General features: G+C 44.3%; 1 protein-coding gene across 1 annotated transcript; it reads left to right on the top strand.

Moving 5' to 3' along the window:
• Positions 1-12: 12 nt before the first annotated feature.
• Positions 13-27,947, top strand: LOC112252630 (asc-type amino acid transporter 1-like). Its single transcript, XM_024424050.2, has 12 exons — positions 13-179; positions 5,671-8,285; positions 15,641-15,845; positions 16,050-16,201; positions 18,982-19,107; positions 19,422-19,575; positions 20,898-21,021; positions 21,245-21,348; positions 26,104-26,200; positions 26,443-26,592; positions 26,829-27,006; positions 27,280-27,947. Exons 2-12 carry the CDS (start codon positions 8,114-8,116, stop codon positions 27,402-27,404), a joined length of 1,587 nt encoding a protein of 528 aa, XP_024279818.1. The 5' UTR covers positions 13-179; positions 5,671-8,113; the 3' UTR covers positions 27,405-27,947.

Genomic DNA, 27,947 nt, shown 5'->3' with positions numbered 1-27,947 from the left:
TTTACTATTCCTTTCTTACAGATAAAGGGCCCGGTTATAGGTTTACCCCTGACATCCTGCCGTTTCCAAATCACCGCCGTCAAGACAGGCTCTCTTGCTCGCAGGATATCCCACACAAGCCCCGCTCCATAAGTAGTTCACATCCAGACAGGCTTTGGAAAATACATACGAACTAGCAGGTTTTGTAGCATTTCTACTATATCTGACATGTTACTGTGGTCGTTTTTTTAAAGTCAATAAACATGTGTGTAAAGTGTACACTTTTGTTTCAAAATAGATTTGTTTAAGACCACCAAAAAACACCTGATTTATCCCACTGCATTAATTAGTAAGTGGGGTAGAAAATGAATCTGTTTAAGTTATAAGTAAAGGGCCCAACTTAAAGAGTACAATTACCCTTTCAAAAAGAGGCTGGCATGATTGACTGTGACCGCCACCCCCTGGAGAGCAGCTCTCCTTTGATCCCCAACATAGGAAAAATCACCTGTGGTTTGGGTATCTTTATGTATATATGCCCTCCTGTTGTTGAATTGTTTAGATAAAAAACATTGTTTCAAACACCCCTGCAGAGACATATATACACACACACACACACACACACACACACACACACACACACACACACACACACACACACACACACACACATACACACACCCTAGGATAGATCAACTGCACACACATGCTTTAACATATGCAGATGCACTATCTTGTTAAATAAACACCAACTAAAATGTGACAGCTTTAAAGGAATAGATGCACTATATGCATAAATTAACACTCACTCTTAAGGCGTGAGAACAGGAACAGGAACTAGGGTACCCACCCTAGTCAAATCAAATCAAATCAAATTTATTTGTCACATACACATGGTTAGCAGATGTTAATGCGAGTGTAGCGAAATGCTTGTGCTTCTAGTTCCGACAATGCAGTAATCACCAACGAGTAATCTAACCTAACAATTCCAAAACTACTACCTTATACACACAAGTGTAATGGGATAAAGAATATGTACATAAAGATGTATGAATGAGTGATGGTACAGAACGGCATAGGCAAGATGCAGTAGATGGTATCGAGTACAGTATATACATATGAGATGAGTAATGTAGGGTATGTAAACAAAAGTGGCATAGTTTAAAGTGGCTAGTGATACATGTATTACATAAAGATGCAGTAGATGATATACAGTACAGTATATACATATACATATAAGATGAGTAATGTAGGGTATGTAAACATTATATTAAGTAGCAGTTGTTTAAAGTGGCTAGTGATATATTTTACATCAATTTCCATCAATTCCCATTATTATTAAAGTGGCTGGAGTTGAGTCAGTGTCAGTGTGATGGCAGCAGCCACTCAATGTTAGTGGTGGCTGTTTAACAGTCTGATGGCCTTGAGATAGAAGCTGTTTTTCAGTCTCTCGGTCCCAGCTTTGATGCACCTGAACTTGCCTCGCCTTCTGGATGATAGCCTGGGTGAACAGGCAGTGGCTCGGGTGGTTGTTGTCCTTGATGATCTTTATGGCCTTCCTGTGACATCGGGTGGTGTAGATGTCCTGGAGGGCAGGTAGTTTGCCCCCGGTGATGCGTTGTGCAGACCTCACTACCCTCTGGAGAGCCTTACGGTTGTGGGCGGAGCAGTTGCCGTACCAGGCGGTGATACAGCCCGACAGGATGCTCTCGATTGTGCATCTGTAGAAGTTTGTGAGTGCTTTTGGTGACAAGCTGCTGCGCCTTCTTCACCACTCTGTCTGTGTGGGTGGACCAATTCAGTTTGTCCGTGATGTGTATGCAGAGGAACTTAAAACTTACTACCCTCTCCACTACTGTCCCATCGCTGTGGATAGGGGGCTGCTCCCTCTGCTGTTTCCTGAAGTCCACGATCATCTTCTTTGTTTTGTTGACATTGAATGTGAGGTTATTTTCCTGACACCACACTCCGAGGGCCCTCACCTCCTCCCTGTAGGCCGTCTCGTCGTTGTTGGTAATCAAGCCTACCACTGTAGTGTCGTCCGCAAACTTGATGATTGAGTTGGAGGCGTGCATGGCCACGCAGTCGTGGGTGAACAGGGAGTACAGGAGAGGGCTCAGAACGCACCCTTGTGGGGCCCCCAGTGTTGAGGATCAGCGGGGTGATGATGTTGTTACCTACCCGGGCGGTAAGCAAATTGGAGTGGGTCTAGGGTGTCAGGTAGGGTGGAGGTGATATGGTCCTTGACTAGTCTCTCAAAGCACTTCATGATGACGGAAGTGAGTGCTACGGGGCGGTAGTCGTTTAACTCAGTTACCTTAGCTTTCTCGGGAACAGGGACAATGGTGGCCCTCTTGAAGCATGTGGGAACAGCAGACTGGGATAAGGATTGATTGAATATGTCCGTAAACACACCAGCCAGCTGGTCTGTGCATGCTCTGAGGGCGCGGCTTGGGATGCCGTCTGGGCTTGCAGCCTTGCGTGGGTTAACACGTTTAAATGTTTTACTCATGTCGGCTGCAGTGAAGGAGTGCTACGGGGCGAGTCCGCAGGTTTTGGTTGCGGGCCGTGTCAGTGGCACTGTATTGTCCTCAAAGCGGGCAAAAAAGTTAGTCTGTCTGGGAGCAAGACATCCTGGTCCGAGACGGGGCTGGTTTTCTTTTTGTAATCCGTGATTGACTGTAGACCCTGCCACATACCTCTTGTGTCTGAGCCATTGAATTGTGACTCTACTTTGTCTCCATACTGACGCTTAGCGATGTGCCCGTCTCCGGAGCCTGACCAGAAGACCGCTTCGTTTCCCTCTTTTACGACGTCATTGTTTTGGGTCGCAGACTGGGATCCATTCTGTTGTCCTGGGTGGAAGGCAGAACACAGGATCCGCTTCGGGAAAGTCATATTCCTGGTCGTACTAATGGTGAGTTGACGTTGCTCTTATATTCCGTAGTTCTTCCCGACTGTATTTAATGAAACCTAAGATTACCTGGGGTACCAATGTAAGAAATAACACATAACACACACAAAAAAAACAAAATACAGCATAGTTTCCTTGGAATGCCAAGCGAGGCGGCCATCTCTGTCGGCGCCGGAAGTCACACCCTGACCTAACCAAAATAGAGAATAAAAATAATCTCTACGGTCAGGGCGTGACAGTACCCCCCTCCCAAAGGTGCGGACTCCGGCCGCAAAACCTGACTCTATGGGGGAGGGTCCGGGTGGACATCTAGCCTCGGTGGTGGCTCTGCTTCGGGACGTAGACCCCGCTCCGCTCGCGGATCCCTCCGCCTCCGTGGAACCAGACTGTGGATAGTCCCCGGAGGCTCCGGACCGTGGATCATCGCCGGAGGAACCGGACCGTGGATCGTCGCCGACTGGGAACCCTCGCAGGAGGCTCCGGCCTGGGAACCCTCGCTGGAGGCTCCGGCCTGGGAAACTTCGCTGGAGGCTCCGGCCTGGGAACCCTCGCTGGAGGCTCCGGCCTGGGATCCCTCGCTGGAGGCTCCGGCCTGGGAACAGTCGCTGGAGGCTCCGGCCTGGGAACCGTCGCTGGAGGCTCCGGACTGGGAACCGTCGCTGGAGGCTCCGGACTGGGAACCGTCGCTGGAGGCTCCGGACTGGGAACCGTCGCAGGAGGCACCGGGCTGCAGACCGTCGCTGGAGGCACCGGGCTGCAGACCGTCGCTGGAGGCTCTGGACTGCAGACCGTCGCTGGAGGCTCTGGACTGCAGACCGTCACTGGAGGCTCTGGACTGCCGACCGTCGCAGGAGGCTCTGGACTGCCGACCGTCGCAGGAGACCTGGTGCGTGGAGCTGGCACAGGACGTACCGGGCTGGGGAGACGCACAGGAGGCCTGGAGCGTGGAGCCTGCACAGGACATACCGGGCTGTGGAGGCGCACAGGAGGTCTGATGCGTGGAGCCGGCACAGGACGTACCGGGCTGTGGAGGCGCACTGGAGGTCTGGAGCGTAGAGCTAGCACAACGTGTCCTGGACAGATGACAACCGTTGCACGGCAAGTGCGGGGAGCTGGCACAGAATGTACCGGGCTGTGGAGGTGCACTGGAGACACGGTGCGTAGAACCGGCACACAAAATGTGAACGATAACGCGCCAGAACGATAACACGCTCCTCAAAGCGAGTGCGGAGAGCTGGCACAGGACGTGCAGGGCTGGGGAGGTGTACTGGAGACCTGGTGCGTGGGGCCGGCACAGTCTTCACCAGATGGCTAGCACGCTCCTCAGGACGAGTACGGAGAGCTGACTCAGGTGGCGTTAAACTGAGGACACGCTCCTTAGGGCGAATGTCGTGCCTCATGCACCAACACAACAGCTCTCTCATAACTCTCTTCTCCAATTTTCCCATCAACTCCTTAACTGTCTCTGATTCACTCCCTTCACTCCAAGTTCACCTTCCTCTCCCAGACTGGCTCTGGTTCAACCTTCGGCTCCGCCAACCACCCCATGTGGACTGGCTCTGGTTCACACCTCGGCTCCGCCGACCAACCCGTGTGCCACCTCCAAAATTTGTTTTTGAGGCTGCCTCTCGGGCTTCTGTCGTGGCCGCGAACCCCGGTGTCGTCGTTGTTGCTCCTTGGCTGCCTCCGCCTGCTTCCATTGCAGGCTTCTGTCTCCTGCCATGATTTCGTCCCACGTCCAGGATGTCCTCCACTCCTGGCTTTCCTCCCAGGCCCAGGATCCCTGCTCCTCCTGGGCACGCTGGATCAAGGCGCAGCGTATTTGTTTAATAAATATGAAACTCACCAAAAACAATACAGAAGAAAACGAAACGTGACGTTCTGGGCTGCTCACAGGCAGCTAACCAAAAACAAGATACCACACAAAACAGGTGGAAAAAGGCTGCCTAAATATGATCCCCAATCAGAGACAACGATAGACAGCTGCCTCTAAGGTCAGGGCGTGACACAGACCGTAATCCCATTGAGAACTGTGGTCAATCCTCAAGAGGTGGGTGGCCATCAGTCAGGATGTGGCCCAGAAGTGGCCCAGATGTTAATTGACAGCATGCCAGGGCGGATTGCAGATGTCTTGAAAAAGAAGGGTCAACACTACAAATGTTGACTCTTTGCATCAACTTCATGTAATTGTCAATAAAAGCCTTTGACACTTATGAAATGCTTGTAATTATACTTCAGTATTCCATAGTAGCATCTGACAAAAATATCTAAAGACACTGAAGCAGCAAACTTGTTTGTGACATTCTAAAAACTTTTTGCCACGACTTTATGTTGTTTTCTTTATTTTTGCACTTACCTTCACATCCTACAGCCTAATCTAGTTCAGATCGCCAGTGTTGTATATGGCTGAACTACTGATATATAATATTGTAGTGTATCTATATACGGCATCTGTTTTTCCATCGTGGTGGTGGTGGAGAAGACCCGGCTCAGTGAACAGTACTTTCCTGTCATGCAGTAGTTTGTGGTGTATGAGCTCGGTCTCAAACTGCTACCTGTTGCCAGCCAGCTGGAAGCCTCCCAGCTTCTCATACAGATAGTAAGTCAAACTTTCACACATGCGAGAAAACTAGCGAAGAGTTTGGTCTAGCATTGTCACTTTGCAAAGATGATCCTGATTCCACAAATATATGTTAAACTCGAACTAACATACAGTCAGATCGACCATAGTCTAACTGTGCGTGACGATTGACTGATGAATTGTGTCCTCTCCTCTGCAGGTACACGGAGAGAGTAAAGACAACCCGTTCCTCAGGAGGAGTGTGTCTCAGCTGCTGGACCCCCTGGTCATGTCCCTGGTTCAGCAGATCCCTGGAGTAGGGATGGTCAAAGCAATGGCCCTGCTCCAGCACTACTCTAGCATCCACCAGCTGTACAACGCAGGGACCCATGAACTGGAGCCCATCGTGGGCCAGGCCATGGCTCAGCACATACGCAACTTCTTCCACAACCCATTAGTCTGACTCTGACAGCACGGCACAGCTCATTGACAAATCATTACTTGTTTATGTTCAAGTGTGTAAGGAGGGGGCACACGTGAACCTGACACAATGTTGTAAAGCTAAAGACTCCCTAGTTTGGAATGTATATTTTTTTCACATCTCGATGGAATGTGACTGACTGACCACTAGATGGAGTAAGATGCCTTTTCCTTATCCAGAACAATTCATAAACTTCCATTGGAACAATACAACCTTAAGCAAGGCCTGTTTTACTTGAACTGATAGCGGGTGCCAACGGAAATACTATATGACAACCTTTTTCCAACCCATGTCAGGGCTTCCTTGGAACTCAAACAGAAACCACAGATCCCCTGGCTTAGTTCAATCCATTTGCACTGAATCATTTTGTCTCAATGGAGGAGTACTTTCTTGGCAAGGCTGTGGAAGGCCTTCTTTCCAAATCCACAGTCAGGACTGCCTTTTATTCCAGTCTGACCATGTGACCTGGGCTGGCTGCATGGAGCTTTCCCTGGCCAGTGACTTCCCCCTGTGACACTCCATTCCATCCCAATCCAACAAGAAGTAACATTGGCATGCTGGCCAAAGCATGAATTGACTGAATTAATTAACTGCTACCTCAGCTCATATCCATTCTTAATAACTGGAACTTACATTTTTTTTATATACTGGACCTAAAAAAAAATGTAAGTTTACTAATTTGGGGATTTTATTAATGTTATTACATTTGGTCTGGACAGTCTTTGTTTGCTTTATTTGTTTATGTATTATTTCATTTCAGAGCGTCATCTAAACTTTTGACACAGTGTAATGCTGTGAACCTTTGCACTCCACAATGAGATAACACCCTGCTGGCAGTTAAACACTCCTTCCCTCTGTCCACATTTCCTCAGTTACCCAGAGTGGCTCCTGTGACGTATTGGTTTTCTGCTCGGCCTCCTCCTTTAAGCGTCGCAGCACACTGCTGGCAGTGTTCGTCTTTCCTCACTCCCTGCACACAAAGCAGCTGGCCGTTTTATTGGCCTTCTAGCAGGATCAGCTGAATCCAGGCCCTTTATTGGGCAGTCTGTGGTGTTAGCGAGAGAGGCAGAGAAAAGGCCTGGTACGAGCGCTCAATTTGACTTCCTAAATTCCACCAGGGTCCTTTCAGAGACGAAGGGAAACATGAAGAAGACCCTCTTTGGGAAGCATGCGCTGGTGGGGCAGAGGAGCAAGTCTGCCTCTCTTTGAGTTTCTTCTTCCGAACAGTTCATCAGGAGGCTGTTCAGAGTTGCATCAATAACATGACTGGGGCCTAATTTTAGATACAAAAGGAAACATAGGGGCGGAGTTGTGTGAATGGAAGTGTATCCGACATGAAACGTATTTGCCAAAATATGTTATGTTCACAAGTAAATGATTTAAAAGCAGGTACATGATTCATTTTTGTTTTGTTTTGGGGAAATCCCTGTCATCCACATGTTTTGTAATCTATTTACACTTTCTCTTTCCCACAATTCAAAATAGCAATTTTGTTGAAATTGATTAAGCTACTTTTCTTTGGAGTCAGTTTGAGATCAATTTTCTCCTATACTGTAGTAGATATAGGCCTGCAATGCATGGTGTGCATGCTCGTTAAATGTTGCTTTGATGGACTGAAGATAGTTCAATCAAACCTTGCATTTGCTCTTTCACTCTCTTTGAAATATTGATTAGCTGGTCAATCATTTAGTATGTTCCATAATGGCGTGCACTTGTGTTTACTGTGGTCACTGTTGAATCATTTTCTTGAACATGTATTTCTTTTTATTGGACGGCCTGGTTGCAATTCACAAGATGAAATACCTTCAAATTCCCTATCAATAATATTTGAGAAGATTAAGTGAATTGGTGTACTCTGAAATGGGGGCCTGAACACTGAGCAATCGAGATTATGCAGACACCGTTGTGTTCAAGATGGGGGGCTTACTCAACTAGGAGAGTGCCCCAAACTCTGATGCACGCAAGCCTCAGCTATTATCGTCGGTATTGAAACAGTTCGAAAGGATCTCCGCGTGAGATTTAGTGGAAAACGTCCAGCGACGCTCAAGTAGTTGATGGCACGAGAGTAGGGTAGTTAGCATTCTACCCTGGACAGCGACAGATTGTTGCGCATGCGCACCCTATTGAGTGTGCATCAATACCGTGTGTGAGTTCAAGAGAGGAATTCGAGAAAGCCTTTGATATGGTCGCAGACATGGATGGAGAAAAGCGGAAAAGAAGTATCTGCTCACGGCAAGAGCCAGCAGCTGCACTGAAGATCTTGAAAGATGGGAACAACAAGCGTGACGAAATCCCTGATAGAGTGACTCTGAAAAAAGAAATAGGACTTTTAAGCGCCTGTACAATAATCATAGGTAAGGTTGGTAAAAGTGTATTGCATTTTAGAATCTATTACTTGGGGGTGTTTGGTCATGGCTTTATTTGATAAAATAACTTTGATGTAAGTTTGCCATTTACAGGCAATTTGATGAAAACATGCGTTTTCCATTGATGGATTATGTGCCATTAAAGTCAGTATCCTATATTTGTAGTGGTTAGAAATAGGCTCATCTTCTCACCTCTCATGATAAGATGATGGTCCTATTTCAGATGCCATGCGAGTGCGACTACATGAGAAATCGATGTGCATTAAATGTCTACCTCAATGCTTACGTGGCCAAAATATATTAATTAGTAGCACATTGGTTGTCAAGCAGAAGGAAATTGTCTGCTGAAGCAGAGGAAATGGCAGGGGCTGCTATAATAAATCTAATCCACTTGCTGAAGGGTGCAAATGAAGATATAGGCCCAAGTTACACCTACAGCAGGGTAAATACCACTATACAGTTTGGAAGAGGCATATTTATCATGACTGATAAATGTAACTTTAGTTGGTTTTGATATTCAGGGCCCCCAGACTGCTGATGAAAGTCCTGGGCTGTTTATTACATATGTTCTGACTTTAGTTTCAGGGTTACTGTAAAATGATTATTAAACTAAAAGTTGTATAAGAATAGGCCTATGCTCTTTATGTCATTTATACAGACAGTGATGCTTTTAATTTACATTTACTCCCCAACCTACTCTTGTGGCTTTTAGTTAGTTACACTAGTGCAGTTTTTGATCAAGATCAGTCCTGAATTAAGACCTCAAACACGAGCAAAGAGTCAGAAATCCCTTTGAATCAGGCTCCTGCCTCCTTGTGTGTGTGGAAGAGAGTACAGACTGCCAACTGTTGAGCAATCCAGACCAGGAAGCTCATGCTAGCATCCACCCTGTTGTTTCAAAGTTATACATCTTACTCCCCAACCTGGACTCAGGGGTAGACGTAACATAGTAAATGTAAAACCGACCCACTTCAGTTAGTATGATATGTTAAGTTTCGTATGTATTCATTTGTGGATGTCCATTAGGGAGTGAACATTATTTATAATAAGTGTTACATGGAGATAATCGGACCTCTCTGAAATGAAAATGGATGGCCCTCCCTTTAACAAATATATTTTACTTAAATCCTGAACCTTTGGGAAAAAAACAAGTGACCCTCCCCATACCAAAAATAATAATTAAAACAAAAGGTGACAGCAGAGAACATGTTTACCGTTTACCGTACCTTCTTGGACAGAAACGGTTCTTTGTCCTGTAAGCATTACATGGCAACGCAAGAGTTTTGATTCACAGACCATCGTGGACAAGATTAGGGGTAGAGAGATCTCCTTTATAGTAAAATCATTGCATGAATCTATCATCGTATTTGCAGATCAGAGAAAACATTGCCGTTTATAAAAAAGTCATGCAATTCTACGTCATTTTACATATTAGCACAATATTTTTTAATACCACACAAATGACCGAAATTACAGGCAAAACATTGACAGAGAGATATTTGTTCATCTTATCATATTTCTCCAATGACAAATCAGTGTGTCTTGTTTGCAACTAAACTGTCCCTGTTTGCAAATAATTACATCTGAGACGTCATTTGGAATCTGAGCATGGTACTTTCAAAAGTTGGGCCGACCTTTCCACCCCAGACAGAGTAGCCCTACCAATGCAGAAAAATGTCAGTTTTAACTGCTGGCTACCCTTCTTCCGTGGCTTAACCCAACGAGAGAATGTCACAAGTATTTTCCTAAAAGCTGTCTGGGTTTAAACATTTTCTATTGCACAGAAAGTGACTAGCTTAAGCAAGTGATATTGACATAATTAGATTACAGTGCATTCTGAAACTATTCAGACCCCATGACTTTTTACACATTTTGTTACGTTACAGCCTAATTCTAAAATTGATTAAATAGTTTTCCCCCCTTAATCAATCTACACACAATACCCCATAATGACAAAGCCAAAACCTTTTATTTTTAAAATTCTTTTGCAAATTCATTTAAAAAAAACGGATATATCACATACGTATTTAGACCCTTTACTCAGTACTTTGTGGAAGCACCTTTGGCATTGATTACAGCCTCAAGTCTTGGCTATGACGCTACAAGCTTGGAACACCTGATTTGTGGAGTTTCTCCCATTCTTCTCTGCAGATCTTCTCAAGCTCTGTCAGGTTGGATGGGAAGCATTGCTGCACAGCTATTTTCAGGTCTCTCCAGAGATGTTAGATTGGGTTCAAGTCCGGGCTCTGGCTGCTGAGCCAATCCTGCATGGTCTTGGCTGTGTGCTTAGGGTCATTGTCCTATTGGAAGGTGAACCTTTGCCCCAGTCTGAGGTCCTGAGTGTTCTGAGGCAGGTTTTCATCAAGGATCTCTTTGTACTTTGCTCTGTTCATCTTTCCCTCGATCATGACTAATCTCCCAGTCCCTGCTGCTGAAAAACATCCCCACAGCATGATACTGCCACCACCATGCTTCACCGTAGGGATGGTGCCTGGTTTCTTCCAGACGTGACACTTGGCATTTAGGCCAAAGAGTTCAATCTTGGTTTCATCAGACCAGAGAATCTTGTTTCTCATGGTCTGAGACCTTTATGTGCCTTATGACAAACTCCAAGCGGGCCTTAGTCACCTCCCTTCTCCCCCGATTGCTCAGTTTGGCCGGGCAGCAAGCTCTAGGAAGATGTGAGGAGGTGGTTCCAAACTTCTTCCATTGAAAACCAGTTTTTACTTGTTTTTACCGTTTTAGAAAAAGGCTGTAACGTAAAAACAAAATGTGTAAAAACTCAATGGGTCTGACTAGTAAACGGAAGATTGCAAGATCGAATCCCTGAGCTGACAAGGTAAAAATCTGTTGTTCTGCCCCTGAACAAGGCAGGTAACCCACTGTTCCTAGGCGTCATTGAAAATAAGAATTTGTTCTTAACTGACTTGCCTAGTTAAATAAAAGGTACAAAAAAAATAAAAAATCCCAAGTGAAGTCAATTTTTTGTCTCCTTGCTATAGAAGGTTGTAGCTCAGCCTCTGAATGTCAAACAAACTAAACAATGATATCCCCATATGCATCCAAGTCACGTCTTTCCCGGGTATTTTACAGCTTGTATCCAGCATAAAGCATCATGGACCAAAGCACTGTTATACTGTAGATCACTTTATATAATCGGATCTGTTTTATTTTCTTCAAAATCTTCTTTAATAAAATGTAACCTTATTGCTGCGGTTAGATGGCACGAGGTAGGCAGTTGACTGCAAACCGCATGTCATTGTTTTTGATCAGGGAACGATAGTAAATGCGTTGAGGCTGGCGGTGAATGCTTTCAGCCGCCACGGTACATAGAGGACTTGCCGCCAGAGTCCAAATATTTCAACCTTTGCCGTCTTCCGTAGCGTTGTTTTCTGCCAGATGTTTATTTAAAATGTTTGTTTACTGAAATCCCAATGGTAATTCATACCGTCGTGCTGGCTTGCTTTTGCATTAAACATCTTTCTTGCTTTCTTGTCCGGCTATGCCGACTGGTATGTCGTTTTTTGCATCCCTCGTCTAAATGCAGCGTATGGCATACCCTCTCATACACCCTTAATTTGAGTCTTGGGCTGCATTCCAAATACTTAACTGACACACCCTCTCCCTTCAGCCCTCAAATTAGATGGATGCTTCTGATGACATATCATGAAGTCTGACGAGTTTACACTTGCAGGGCAAGGGGCGAGGGAGGAAGGAAATCATTTTAAATGGCCCGCCCTTGCCCGGAAATTCGTGTTTTCAGCCACTGGTAGCTTGTGCTTGCTTTATATGCGCTACAGTCAATTATGATTGCATGTCTACTTATATTAACTATATATTTATTAATATATGCCTACTCTGTGATAGCTAGCAAATGAATTAGCTGACTAACGTCCAGCCTAGCTGGAACTTCTGAAGAAGGAAAATGTTTTATTTCTACCATTTCCAAAAGCTAACCAAACAAAAACATAATTACTTTTACGAGATGTTTTTGTGCATTAGTAGCACAATTTTTAACTTATTTACATTTGTTTTTACTTATATGTTTACTCCATATTGACGTTGAGGTTTTAAGTGTTGGCGCATGTTTCTTAGCGGATGTGCAATTGTCGCGGATTGAATTATGGGGCGTTTCAGGCCCCGAAGTGAACAAAATTGTACACTCGCAAACTCCATGAAAAACGAGGGATGAGGGGCTTACGTTGCAAACTTCCCTTGCTTGGCTAATCACTTGGACCGACGACAAATATGGCCGCAGGCATTCCCCCAAAGTCATAAGGCAAGTGGACGAGGGTATGTCTTTTATGAGTTTGAAACGCAGCCTTGGTTTTAACCTAGCAGCCCTTCACTGACATAGAAGTAGGCTAATTAAAGAGTGCATGGTGGGTGGAGGAATTGACCGACAAATCTATGGATATAGCAGCCTATAGCCTAATTTTGTCTGTCAAACAGGTAGGCCTACCTCTTATTTCTTCAATAGGAAGAAAAAGGTTCCAACACAAAGCCCTCTTGTTGTTAGTAAAGTCTAATTAAAATGAAGATGGTTTAAATGAATTATGCCTACTCGAATTTGCCTACTTTCAGCACCATGAGCTGTCCATTTCCAACTGATTGTGCTGCGGCTGCTGCTTCAAGTTTCAGCACCACAATGTAAGTTACTTGAATCTGACTTATTGTGAGGTCAATATCAAATCAAATCAAATCAAATCTGATTTGTCACATGTGAAGAATACAGCAGGTGTACCTTACCGTAAAATGCTTTACTTACAAGTCCTTAACCAACGATGCAGATTTTTTTTTAAAGTAAGTACGAAGATATTTGCTAAAAAAAACGTTTTTATAATAAACTATAGTAAAAAATAATAATAATAATAAATACTAAACAAGTAACACAATAAAATAACAATAGTAAGGCTATATACAGGGGGTAACGGTACCAAGTCAATGTGCACGTGTACAGGTTAGTCGAGGTAATTGAGGTAATATGTACATGTAGGTAGGGGTAAACTCACTATGCATAGATAATAATTAGCTAGTAGTAGAGGCGTGAAAAAGGGGGTCAATGCAAACAGTCCGGGTAGCCATAACTGTTTAGCTGTCTAATGGATTGGGGGTAGAAGCTGTTCAGGAGCCTTTTGGACCTAGACTTGGCGCTCAGGTATCACTTACCGTGCGGCAGCATAGAGGAACAGTCTATGATTTGGGTGGCTGGAGTCTTTGACCATTTTTAGGGCCTTCCTCTGACACTGCCTAGTAGAGGTCCTGGATGGCAGGAAGCTTAGCCCCAGTGATGTACTGGGCCGTACGCACTACCATCTGTAGCGTCTTGCGGTAATAACTCTGATAAAAACATAATGGGCAATAAACGTACTGTTTTTAATTAAATCTATTATAGTAGTAGCAAGCTATCAAAGTTGACCATAGGCTATAGGCTAGTCCACACGCAATATTGTGCATTATTTGGATTAGGCCTAATAAAAGAAAAAAGAAACGGAAGAAGCCTTTGACTCTCCTCCTGAATTGCCACTATAGACTTACACAGCACAGCACACAAAACAGTTTTTGGTCAGCAAGAGCAGAGCAGGCTGGGGCTCAGGGTTGCCATATCCATTGCAGTGTGTAATGCAGCCTAGTTGTATTTACACCATCCCAGCAGCTATCTTAGAAATATGACTTTGCTCTGTGCTTCTCCGAGCATGCACTTTGCAGCCTATAGTCTACAGTCTATGGATCATTTGATTGAGACCACACTAAATAGCCTTTAGGCGCACTTGAAGGCTATTTATGCGTGCCCAGCTGAGAATCAGAGATGAGGGGCGGCATCGGGCACACATCGATATGTAGCCTAATAAGCCATGAATTCTAAAAGACGGACAAATATAGAAATTTCATCAATTAAAAATGACATGACACTCCTCTGGACTAGATGAAAAAAATACTAAACCCTCCCCTTGACTGAAATTAAAAAAGCATGACCATCCCCCATTTTCCTCAAGGTACCTTTTCTGTAAATGTTAATCCATCCCTTATCCATTTTGTATGATATGTTACAAATTAGAATTTGTATAATATGTTACGAATTTGCAAAAAATATTATATGTTACCAATTCCAATTTGTTGTGGCTAACATTGGCTAGGTGGATAATGCTAACGTTAGCTAGGTGATTAGTGTTGACTAAGCTAGTGGTTAAGGTTAGGCTTAAGGTTAGGGGAAGGTTTAGCTAACATGCTAAATAGTTTCATAGTAGCTAAGAGTAGTAAGCAGTTGAACATTTGTTAATTAGCTAAAATACTAAAGTTGTCCATGATGAGATTCGAACATGCAATCTTTGGGTTGCTATATGTTCGCATTAACACCCGGCCAACCACCCTACTTTAGTTTTTCCCTTAAGTAGCCTTCTGTGTTATGTAACCACACCAAACTTATTTACTTTCACTATGTTACGTCTATTCTATGAGACCAGGCTTACTTCCAGTGTCAGCATTTCTGACAGGGTCACAAACCAAAGGGAAAGCCGGTACAGTCTAGAAATAATGTAATAGATGAGTTGAATTGAATTCCCAAGGGCGACTTGACTGAGCTCGACAGTTATAAGTAAATCATTTACGTATGTCCAGTTATGTAATTAAGGTCTGTGCCACTTGGCTGCCTTCTGCTGTGCTACTACCCTGAATGTGTTGGTTGGGATACTCTTGATCTGCATCTGAAATGGCACCCTATTCCATAATGCCACTACTTTTCAACAGGGTGCCATTTCTGATACACCCTTGGACATGGTACAGCCATATTGGAATCCAGATCATTGTATTACTTCAACAATGTGTGTGGTTGATGTTGAAGCCTCTTGGGTTTGATGGTATCACTTCCTACCGTGTGACTGCTTGATCTGTTCGCTCACATCAACAGTATGATTGTTCAATTTCTGAAGTCCTCTATGGACGATGTTGTTAACTTGCGATGATCATCAGAGAAGGTTTATTTTTGTCACGTATATTTGAAGAGAGAAAGCTATGTCGTTTCGGGGTTTTCTCTTAGCTCAAAACGGGCTATGGCGAGCTACCCCCAGCTCGCTCAGGGGGAAGTGTACAGAGCAGATGATATCACATCCCTCCCTTTCCACACACCAATATATCTAAACAGTCCAGCTAAAGTTCTTCTGCTTTATTGTTTCCCAAACCTTTTCAACATAACTGATTAACACATGATACAGTTTCTGTAAAGATTTACCTGCAAATAGGAAGATTTTTAAATAGTCATATTGTTTTTAGCAATATTTTCATTTTGCTTGTTTTGTGTGTGTGTGTGTGTGTGTATTCTAGTAATACCTTCTCCCTCTCCACAGGGAACATAATTGGTTCTGGAATCTTCATCTCTCCTAAGGGGGTTCTAGAGCACTCGGGTTCAGTGGGTCTAGCACTGATTGTGTGGGTACTAGGGGGCTGCATAGCTGCCCTGGGTTCCCTCTGCTATGCTGAGCTGGGGGTCACCATCCCCAAGTCAGGGGGGGACTACTCCTACGTCACAGAAATTTTTGGAGGCCTTGTTGGGTAGGTACCTCTCATCCAATGTGTATAGTTTTGTAAGCTTATTATGAAACGTCACGAGGTTGGATTTGCTTGGTATTGGGGGTCAGAAGAGTTGGTTGAATGTTCAATTGACTGTTCAGTTTATGCGATAAACAACTTGTTCATTAAAAAACACAAAGTTGGACCAAAGCAGTGACATATTTGACTGTTTTTCTCCCTTCCCAGGTTTCTCCTCCTGTGGAGTGCGGTGCTCATCATGTACCCCACAACCCTGGCTGTCATCGCCCTCACCTTCTCTAACTATGTCCTTCAGCCTGTGTTCCCCGACTGTGTCCCTCCCTACATGGCCACACGCCTGCTGTCAACAGTCTGTCTCTGTTAGTACCATGTTCCTGTGCCTGAACTCACTTATGTAAAGGAAATGTGTTAAATTAACATTAAGGTAACCCCAAAAAGATATACTGTGCACCCCACCTGAGAATTCGTCTTTTTCAGACATATATTTCCGGTGTATGAGGGGTTCCAAAATCCACTTGTCACATTAATCTCGCCGGATTGATTGCTTTCATTTTACTCCTGCGACTAGATCATAGTCTTTCTTGTACCTGTCATTTTTTCCCGTTAAAGTTACCACCTGTCAAATTATCTGTCAAACACACCCTGGTAATGGCTGAAATAAGCTCAATGGAATACATTATTTTTCCTTTGATTGGGATCTCGCAAAAAGAAGCATTCTTGCGTTTTTACAACCCGCTATTAAGTGTGCTCGGAAGAAATTCATTAAGGGAATCGTTGACAAACATTCGATGACAGTATCAGTCATGTGTTTTCGAGCCTTCCTTTGTTTGTATTCTCGCGGGGCAGAAACCTCAGAGAACAATTGGTAAACTCTGATTTACCACCCCAAAATACCCCTGCACAACGTCTATTTGCGCCTCTACTAGATGGAAATTACAAGTGTAATGGCTGTGCTCAATGCAATGGCACTTACAAATGTAAATCCTTCATACACTCCCAAACAGGGAAACAGGTCCCAATCAAAGGTGTTATCACATGCTCTACTAAAGCAGTTCTTTGTCTTTTACCTTGTCCTTGTGGTAAATATTATGTGGGTAAAATGAAGCACGAATTAGAAGTACAAATCTAAAAACTTGATGTACCCCGTTGCAGCCCACTTTTTGGAAGGGAACCACTCGATTTCGTCCCTACGTTATATCGGCTTCGAACACGTTACCCTCCCTAGAAGAGGGGGTGACCTCAACAATTTATTGTGAAAACGAGAGGCTGACTGGATCTTTAATTTAAAGACCCTTGCTCCCTTCGGTCTCAAGGTAGACTTTGATCTGAAGCTATTCATGTGATTTTACTATTCAATGGAAATGTTTGAAGGCTTATGTAGCCAAATTGTATCTATGATCGTATGCTATCCATTTCTGTTTTTTATATGTTCTATTTATATCTGTAAATTAACCAATGATATCAAGCCACACCCGGCCATGATTACAGACACCTCTGTGTGTCCTTTGACACTATATAAACTAGTGACGCGCAGTGTCTGTTAATATACCCTGATGAAGACAGTTTGTCTGTCGAAACGTTGGTTATTAGGTTATTAAATGACTGCACCTGAGCTCCTAGAGGGCGTGCCTCTCCTTCCCTTTTTCAAGTGTTCTACTCCGCTAGCCAGCACCTCGCCTAAACAGTTGTGCGTTTCTTTCGACCTCAAGTTTACCTGGTACAACAGAGTGAAATATCTCTTGCATAACCATTGTCTGGAAGCCTTTTAAAACTTTCAGAGTTGGAGACAGGAATATAAAAACAATGCATAGGTGTGTCAAATAGAAATTGGAAGGGAGGGACAGGAGGAAGGAGTGAGCAGTGAAGTTAGGGAAACAAAGACCGATGAAGTGTAGAGTTTCTGAAGGATGTAGGGAATCATCCCAATGGACAAACGATTCCTGTGGTCAAATTGGGCCATGGGATGTCAGGGTGACCTAACTTTCTGGTTCCTAATTCTTTTTCAGTTCGTTTCCAGAATATTTGATTTTTATCTGTTTGTAGACTTATTTATTGGTTCGCTTAAAAGATATCAAAAAAACATAATTTTACAACCAACCTGACCGTCATGCCATAAAGACGTCAGAATGATATCACTGCAGCCAGTTCTGTAAACCTGAGGAAACTTGTACTTAGGGCTCTATTCAATCAGATCCACTTTAGCAGACATCGGCATAGCAGTTGCTTTGGCAGTGTCGGAGGTGGAACTGCGTTAGAGCTGTCAAATCCACAAGCGGCTCCTAGCATTATACCAAAAATGGAGTCACGTTAACAGAAATCCCATGCAGCCATGTGTACAAGCTGGAACACTGGAATGTGAGATGAAATCTACACCTTCATTAAGACGATAGAAACCCTCATTATTTAGTTCAATAATTATTTCTATATAGCCTACACTTTCTCGTTCTGAACTTCTAACGCGAGCAGGTGTCTGCTTTTGCTGGGTAGCACTTGATCTGATTGAGCCTAGGCCTCAGTTTCAATGTCAAGTACAGTGTCTGTCCCATTTGTTGAAGTTCGAGCCAATTTTGTCGCCTGTGATTTGTGTGTTGCTTTTCACTGGGTTGCATCCCTCACTCTATTGACCATGTGGTCGTGCTACTATTACTAATTACTTGGAACCAAGCCCAAGAGTACCTGCACTGTACCTCCAATGAACCCTCTTAAGTAGAGAAAAAAACCACACAAAAACCACATTGTACCATGAGTGAGCAAAATGTACTATGAGTGAGCAAAATGTACTATGAGTGAGCTGCAGAAAAGCCAACACCGTTATGACCCATGAGGTGAAACAACAGTTTTTTTTCCCACGCGTAATCCCTGCTTTTAGAGGACATTATTCACACTTGTCTTTGGGGAACTGGATGCCAATGACCTGGAGAAAATGTGAGCTTTCTGCCCACCCCTTCAGGGACCTGCCCACCTTTCCTTTCTGGGTTTTGTTCTGTTGCGTTGGAAGCGGTTTGTTTTGAGAGAGAGAGGCGAGCCAATGACAGTGATGGATGAGGATTGTACATAACTTGGGTTTAGGGTTTAAATAGTATTTTGTTTTCTCAATGAAACACTTAAAAGTATTGTGTGTGTGCATGTGTGTTTGCAGTGTTCCTGACCTGGGTGAACTGCTCTAGTGTGCGTCTGGCCACCAGGATCCAGGATGTGTTCACGGTGGGGAAGCTGGCGGCCCTGGGTCTCATCATAGTGGTCGGCCTGGTGCAGATCTGCAAGGGTGAGACACACACTCACCTTCTCTATAGAATGATTTTCATTAGCGCAACCTGTAGCAAGACGTTTTGCGACTGAAAGCGAAAATGAGGGTTTCTTATTTAGCAAGTTCAGATAATACCTCCCAGTTTCGGACTGCTTTCTTCCATTATATGCCTACTGAACATGATCCAGGTGCCGAAGGTTAATAGCACCTTCAACAAACCAATAGGAACTTGCACGTCTGTAACATTTACCAGTTTTTATTGATCAAAGAGGCATCATGCTATTTCCCTAAAACATCACCTCAACATTGATGGTGAATTTGTATCCCTTCAGGCAACTACGAGGGACTGACGCCTCATGTGGCTTTTGAGTTCAGCAGGACTCCCTCAGTTGGGCAGGTCGCTCTGGCTTTCCTCCAGGCCTCTTTCGCCTTCAGTGGATGGAACTTCCTGAACTATGTCACAGAGGAAGTGGTTGAACCGCGACGGTGAGCTTCTGGTTCACCAAACATTATTTTACTTTGCATTCTATTCTACTCTATTCGCAATTATCTATCCAATGCTGTGTACTGTATAACCAGTCCGGCATGAAAGCAAGCATTGTGGGGCGATGCACAGTTGTATGTTGTGATCTTGCGGTGGTATATCAATTAAAATTTTGATAAGAAATGTAAGTGATATAATGCAAAATAAATATATATAAAGAGTTATATTTTTTTATATACACAAGATAAAGTACACTACATGACCAAAAGTATGTGGGCACCTGCTCGTTGAACCACTCATGACAAAATCATGGCCACTATTATGGAGTTGGTACCCTCTTTGCTGCTATAACATCCTCCACTCTTCTGGGAAGGCTTTCCACTAGATGTTGGAACATTGTTGTGGGGACTTGCTTCCATTCAGCCCAGTCAATTGCAGACCATTCAGGTCCTTCCACACCGATCAAACCATTTCTGTATGAACCTCGCTTTGTGCACAGAGGAATTTTTATGCTGAAACAGGAAAGGGCCTTCCCCAAACTGTTGCCACAAACTTGGAAGCACAGAATCATCTAGAATGTTATTGTATGCTGTAGTGTTTAGATTTTCCTTCACTGGAAGTAAGGGGCCTAATCAATGAAAAACAGCCCCAGGCCATTATTCCTCCTCCACCAAACTTTACAGTTGTCATGCTTCGGGGCAGGTAGCGTTCTCCTGGCATCCGTCAAACCCAGATTCAGCCGTCGGACTGCCAGATGGTGGAGCGTGATTCATCACTCCAGAGAACGTGTTTCCACTGCTCCAGAGTCCAATGGCAGCGAGCTTTACACCACTCCAGCCGACGCTTGGCATTGCACATGGTGATCTTAGGCTGCTCGGCCATGGAAACCCATTTCATGAAGCTAGGGCAGGGCAGAAACGGGTGTGGCTGAAATAGCCAAATCCAATCATTTGAAGGGGTGTCCACATACTTTTGTGTATATATAATGTATATTGCATGTCAGCTGCCTTCTTACTTCCCCAACAATGCATGATTTATGAGACTGTGTTGATTGCATGGTTTGTATGCTATGTGGATTACCTCATCAGTACTTTGTGTACCTTGTGGATGACCTCATCAGTCATTTTTGTACCATATGGATTACCTCATCAGTAGTTTATGTACCTTGTGGATGTCTTTATCAGTAGTTTTTATAACGTGTGAATTACCTCATCAGTAGGTTATGTACCTTGTGGATTACCTTGTGGATGAACTCATCAGTAGTTTGTGTACCTTGTGGATGAACTCATCAGTAGGCTTTGTACCATGTGGATTACCTCATCAGGAACCTACCTCGTGCCATTTACATCTCAATTCCATTGGTGACCTTTGTGTACACGCTCACCAACATCGCCTACTTCTCCGCCATGTCACCCGAGGAGCTGCTCTCTTCCAACGCTGTGGCCGTCGTGAGTAACGCTGTTCGCTTTGCTTTGCAACACGACAAACATTGCCTGGAGTACTGTACTTTAATGGTGTCATTATTTGATGTATTGACCTTTAATTAATGTTCAACACAATGCATGTTCACATAAAGATGCCATTAATTTATTAAAAATACTTTCTCTGCATCGAGCTGTCAAGCTATTCTTGTTTTTTTGTCGTAAATGTATAAACCTTGTGCTGCTGCAGACGTTTGGAGAGAAGCTCCTGGGGATGTTCTCTGTCATTATGCCAATCTCGGTAGCCTTGTCCACGTTTGGAGGCATCAACGGCTACCTCTTCACCTCCTCAAGGTATTTGTATTTATTTTGGATCCCCATTAGCTGCTGCCAAGGCAGCTAATTACAATACATTTATAACAGATTTCACAACACACTGTGTGCCCTCGGGCTCCTACTCCAAAACCACAACACAAAATCCATGTGTGTGTATGCATGTGTCTGTGCCTATATTTGTGTTGCTTCACAGTCCCTGCTGTTCAATAAGGTGTATTTTTATCTTTAAATAGAAAAATCTGATTCTACTACTTGCATTTTTTTTTTTAAATGTTCCACCTTTATTTAACCAGATAGGCTAGTTGAGAACAAGTTCTCATTTGCAACTGCAACCTGGCCAAGATAAAGCATAGCACTTCGACACATACAACAACACAGAGTTACACATGGGATAAACAAAACATAGTCAATAATACAGTAGAACAAATGAAAACAAAAACGTCTATATACAGTGAGTGTAAATGAGGTAAGATAAGGGAGTTAAGGCAATAAATAGGCCATGGTGGCGAAGTAATTACAATATAGCAATTAAAACACTGGAATGGTAGATGTGCAGAATATGAATGTGCAGGTTGAGATACTGGGGTGCAAAGGAGCAAGATAAATAAAAACAGTGTGGGGATGAGGTAGGTAGATAGGCTGTTTACAGATGGACTATGTACAGGTGCAGTGATCTGTGAGCTGCTCTGACAGCTGGCGCATAAAGCTAGTAAGGGAGATATGAGTCTCCAGCTTCAGAGATTTTTGCAGTTCGTTCCAGTCATTGGCAGCAGAGAACTGGAAGGAAAGACGACCAAAGGAGGAATTGGCTTTGGGGGTGACTAGTGAGATATACCTGCTGGAGCGCGTGCTACGAGTGGGTGCTGCTATGGTGACCAGTGAGCTGAGATAAGGCGGGGCTTTACCAAGCAGAGACTTGTAGATAACCTGTAGCCAGTGGGTTTGGCGACGAGTATGAAGCGAGGGCCAACCAACGAGAGTGTACAGGTCGCAATGGTGGGTAGTGTGACAAAACGGATGGCACTATGATAGACTGCATCCAGTTTGTTGAGTAGAGTGTTGGAGCCTATTTTATAGATGACATCACCGAAGTCGAGGATTGGTAGGATGGTCAGTTTTACAAGGGTATGTTTGGCAGCATGAGTGAAGGATGCTTTGTTGCGATATAGGAAGCCAATTCTAGATTTAATTTTGGATTGGAGATGCTGAATGTGAGTCTGAAATGAGAACATTGATGTATACAGAGAAGAGAGTCGGCCCGAGGACTGAACCCTGTGGCAACCCCATAGAGACTGCCAGAGGTCCGGACAACAGGCCCTCCGATTTGACACACTGAACTCTATCAGAGAAGTAGTTGGTAAACCAGGCGAGGCAATCATTTGAGAAACCAAGGCTGTCGAGTCTGCCAATAAGAATGTGGTGATTGACAGAGTCGAAAGCCTTGGCCAGGTCGATGAATATGGCTGCACAGTAATGTCTCTTATCGGTGGCGGTTATGATGTCGTTTAGGACCTTGAGCGGGGCTGAGGTGCACCCATGACCAGCTCTGAAACGAGATTGCATAGCGGAGAAGGTACGGTGGGATTCGAAATGGTCGGTAATCTGTTTGTTAACTTGGCTTTCGAAGACCTTAGAAAGACAGGGTAGGGTAAATATAGGTCTGTTTGGGTCTAGTGTCTCCCTCTTTGAAGAGGAGGATGACCGCGGCAGCTTTCCAATCTTTGGGAATCTCAGACAATATGAAAGAGTTTGAACATGCCAGTAATAGGGGTTGCAACAATTTTGGCAGATCATTTTAGAAAGAGAGGGTCCAGATTGTCTAGCCCGGCTGATTTGTAGGGGTCCAGTTTTTGCAGCTCTTTCAAACATCAGCTATCTGGATTTGGGTAAAGGAGAAATGGTGGGGGCTTTGGCGGGTTGCTGTGGAGGGTGCCAGGCAGTTGAGCGGGGTAGCCAGGTGGAAAGCATGGCCAGCTGTAGAGAAATGCTTATTGAAATGATCAATTATAGTGGATTTATCAGTGGTAACTGTGTTTCCTAGCCTCAGAGCAGTGGGCAGCTGGGAGGAGGTGCTCTTATTCTCCATGGACTTTACAGTGTCCCAAAACTTTTTTGAGTTAGTACAACAGGATTCAAATTTCTGTTTGAAATAGCCCTAGCTTTCCTAACTGCCTGTGTATATTTGTTCCTAACTTCCCTGAAAAGTTGCATATCACGGGGGCTGTTCGATGCTAATGCAGAACGCCCCAGTATGTTTTTGGGGCATGGGGCATGCTTATTTAAGATGGTGAGGAAGGCACTTTTAAAGAATAGCCAGGCATCATCTACTGACGGGATGAGGTCAATGTCATTCCAGGATACCCCAGCCAGGTCGATTATAAAGTCCTGCTCACAGAAGTGTTTTAGGGAGCGTTTGACAGTGATGAGGGGTGGTCGTTTGGTTGCAGACCCATTACGGATGCAGGCAGTGAGGTAGTGATCACTGAGATCTTGATTGAAAACAGCAGAGGTGTATTTGGAGGGCGAGTTAGTTAGGATGACATCTATGAGGGTGCCCGTGTTTACGGATTTGGAGTTGTACTTGGTAGATTCATTGATCATTTGTGTGAGATTGAGGGCATCAAGCTTGGATTGTAGGATGGCCGGGGTGTTAAGCATGTTTAGGTCACCTAGTAGCACGAGCTCAGAAGATAAATGGGGGGCAATCAATTCACATATGGTATTGAGGTCACAGCTGGGGGCAGAGGGAGGTCTATAGCAAGCGGCAACAGTGAGAGACTTGTTTCTGGAAAGGTGAATTTTTAGAAGTAGAAGCTCGAATTGTTTGGGTACAGACTTGGATAGTAATACAGAACTCTGCAGGCTATCTTTGCAGTAGATTGCAACACCGCCCCCTTTGGCAGTTCTATCTTGGCGGAAAATGTTAGTTAGCAATGGAGATTTTTTTGGTGGTTTTCCTAAACCAGGATTCAGACACGGCTAAGACAACCGGTTTAGCAGAGTGTGCTAAAGCAGTGAGTAAAATAAACTTAGGGAGTAGGCTTCTAATGTTAACATGCATGAAACCAAGGCTTTTACGGTTACAGAAGTCAACAAATGAGAGCACCTGGGGAGTGGGAGTGGAGCTAGGCACTGCAGGACCTGGATTAACCTCTACATCACCAGAGGAACAGAGGAGAAGTAGGATAAGGGTACAGCTAAATGCTATAAGAACTGGCTGTCTAGCATGTTCGGAACAGAGAGTAAAAGGAGCAGGTTCCTGGGCACGATAGCATAGATTCAAGGCATAGTGTACAGACAAAGGTATGGTAGGATGTGAGTACATTGGAGGTAAACCTAGGCATTGAGTAATGATGAGAGAGAGATATAGTCTCTAGAGACGTTTAAACCAGGTGATGCCATCGCATATGTAGGAGGTGGGACAACATGGTTGGTTAAGGCATATTGAGCAGGGTTAGAGGCTCTACAGTGAAATAAGACAGTAATCACTAACCAGGACAGTAATGGACGAGGCATATTGATATTAGAGAGAGGCATGCGTAGCCAAGTGAACATATGGGTCCAGTGAGTGGTTGGGCTGACTGGGGACACGGCGATTCAGACAGTTAGTAGGCCGATGCTAACACGCTAACCGTTAGTAGGCCGGTGCTAAACAAGCTAGCAGTTAGCAGACTGGGTCTGGAAAGCTAGCAGTTTACAGACTGGTTTAGCAAGCAAACAGTTAGCAGGAGCTAGCAGTTAGCAGACTGGGGCAGGCAAGCGAGCAGTTAGTTGACCGGGGCTAGGAAGTTAGCCTTTGGGGGACGTCGCGATGGGGGTAAGTCTGTTTTTGCCTCTTCTACAGTGACGTCGATAGACCAGTCGTGGAGTTAGTAGGGTTCCAAGTAGCTCTAGGTAGCTAGCAGGCCTAGCAGGTTAGCAGAATGGGCCTTCAGCTGACGTTGCGCCTGAGGGGCCTGTTGGAATCCTCGGGCAGATTATGTCGGTATTCCAGTCGTAGAGGAATGGTGGGGTTCCGTGCCCCGTACCGGCAATAGAAGGAGTCCGGATATTGTAGCCCAGGAGTGAGCCGGGAGATGGGTCTAGCATGGGCTAGCCCCAGGCTAGTTGGTGCTAGCTCCGTGACAAAAACTTTAGCCAGTAGTAGTCAACGCCGGGTTGCAGTTAGCTAGCTGTGATGATCCAGATGAAAAGGTTCAGAGTTTGTGGAAGGAAATCAGGGGTATGGAGAGAAAAATAGGTCCGGTATGCTCTGGTTTGAAACGCGTTGTACTAACTGGCGAGAGCTTTCTGAGTTAAAGGTTAGCTGATGACCGCTAGCAGTGGTTAGCTGACTGATAGCTGGTAGCTAGTTAGCTAGCTAGCTTCAGTTGAGGTATTCTAGTTCAGAGGTAAATAGAAATACTTTAGGAAAAAAGAAAAACAGATCCACACCACATTGGGTGAGGCGTGTTGCAGTAGAGTATTTTGAAGTTGAGGTTTAGGAAAAATATTAAAAAGAATGCGAAGAAAAATATATATGCACATGGGACGAGACAAGACAAAGACGTCTGACTGCTACGCCATCTTGGATACCTGATGTGTTACCTGATGTGGAATAGAGTTGAGGAGCTCAACCCTGGGAATGTCCTCTAGGCCGTGTCACAATCCACAAGGATGCTGCCTTTGGATTGAGATACGTCCTGGAAACGGATGTGCATGCATGTTTTTAAAGTTCGTTAAATGATTGTACATGGGTCTTTACATCCTCTATATTTTTATGGGTCTTTCTAGATTGTGTTTCTCTGGGGCCAGAGAGGGACATCTACCCAGCTTGCTGGCCATGATCCACTTTAAGAACTGCACCCCCATCCCAGCTCTCCTCTGCTGTGTAAGAAACAAATAATTCATTTCTACTATTCTATTCTACTATTTCTAGTGCACACTCAGTGGCCAACTCAATGCCGCTGTTACATCCCTTAACCACTGTCTACGGTAGGCTTCCTCTGTATTCCATACCTCACTCAGGTATTTATCAGTTGTCCTCACCTCTCTTCTCTCCCCTCCTTCCCCCTGTCTGTCTCTTGTCTATTTATCTCTCTCACTCCCTTTCTCTCTCTCTTTGTCTTGCAGTGTACTGCCACCATTGTAATCCTGTGTATAGGAGAGACACACAACCTGATCAACTATGTGTCCTTCATCAACTACCTCTCCTATGGAGTCACCATCGCAGGCCTGCTCTACTACCGATGGAAGAAGCCCAAACTTTACAGACCAATTAAGGTATTATTACTCCGCTCATGGTTCAATCATGGCCCCTCTGACATTTCTGTAAAGTTTACAACTGTTTTTATATAGCAAGATGTCAGTTAAATGATTGACACAGTAATTGACAAATAAGAGCAAGCTACAGCAATACATTGAACCTGTTCTCACCTACTTGATTCATTGAAATGTGGAGCGGCACGTGACACTCTCTCCATTATAAAAATTAATCTGTTCTCATCCCTGCTCATCAGGTAAACCTCCTTGTCCCTGTCACCTACCTGATGTTCTGGGCCATGTTGCTGGGCTTCAGTCTGTACTCTGAGCCAGTGGTGTGTGGTGTTGGGCTGGTCATCATGCTCACTGGTGTACCAGTCTATTTCCTGGGGGTGCACTGGAAATCCAAGCCAAAGTGTATCTATGACTTCATCGGTGGGTGTCCTCTTCAATCCTGCAAATACATGTTTGTCTTAATAATCACGGGCTCTTACTTTCCCCCAAACGTGTCTGAATTTCTGAATTCAAATTCAACCGAGTGTTTAATAGTATCCAACGTCCCTAAACACTGTATACTGTATATGACAAGTATCAAACCATTCTTTATTTCAGTAGACCCAGATATATGGCATTTAAAAGGAATCATATTTTAGTTGTCTGGTCAGACACCTTGATGTGATGCTAAAAGTGGGCTCTGTTTTCTCACAGAGTCAGCAACCTACGTGGCACAGAGGCTGTGTTTCGTGGTCTTCCCCCAGTTCGACCCCATCGAGATCAGTCCAATCGAAGAATGGCCTGACAAATCTTCCAACATTCTCTCTGGGAAGTCTTAAACTCTTTTTGCCTTCTGAAGTATGTTTCTTTTTGTATATTCTGTCACTGTATGATGACATGGTCCGTTCCTTTTAGTGGAGCCCCTTGTCTGGTCTTTGGTCACCTGAGACTCATATCCATTTCTTTACTGCTAAGTGGAATTGCCTGCGTTTTGATGCATGGGCCACTTGCAAATGTTTTTCTTCTCTTTTTCTACTAAGTCGTCAAGTACAAGCTAATGCCAACAGTATCACGTTTTGAAACAGACTTCATATTCCCTAAGGAACTGTTTGTGCCTTTTCTGTAACTTTTCAACATTGGCAATATTTTGGTTTTGACCTGAGATTTACTGTGTATCACTGTGCCTTATAGGGAGAAATGTGTTCCTTACATGCTGACCAGAACGGACACGTCGCGTGCGCGAGCGTTGCAAAATAAATTTAGAAATCCATTTTAATCAATTATTGTACCCACACTGCTCGCCCGCACCAACGAGTGTCTGCGTTGCCAAGGGCTGTCTAAAATAGAAGTCATTCCTATTTCTGACGCAGATCGTGCTTAAA

Source organism: Oncorhynchus tshawytscha, linkage group LG06 (assembly GCF_018296145.1).
Source record: "Oncorhynchus tshawytscha isolate Ot180627B linkage group LG06, Otsh_v2.0, whole genome shotgun sequence".
NCBI lineage: Eukaryota > Metazoa > Chordata > Actinopteri > Salmoniformes > Salmonidae > Oncorhynchus > Oncorhynchus tshawytscha.
The sequence above is the reverse complement of the archived record's forward strand: the minus strand, read 5'-3'. Positions and strand labels throughout refer to the sequence as shown.

What these genes read in the sequence shown, in the direction of transcription:
- LOC112252630 (XM_024424050.2), top strand. Translation starts at nt 8,114, where the DNA reads ATGGTCGCAGACATGGATGGAGAAAAGCGGAAAAGAAGTATCTGCTCA. An exon ending in CCTGGTGCAGATCTGCAAGG is followed by an intron (nt 19,108 to 19,421) that starts GTGAGACACACA and finishes GTATCCCTTCAG; the next exon opens with GCAACTACGAGGGACTGACG. An exon ending in GAAGTGGTTGAACCGCGACG is followed by an intron (nt 19,576 to 20,897) that starts GTGAGCTTCTGG and finishes TTACCTCATCAG; the next exon opens with GAACCTACCTCGTGCCATTT.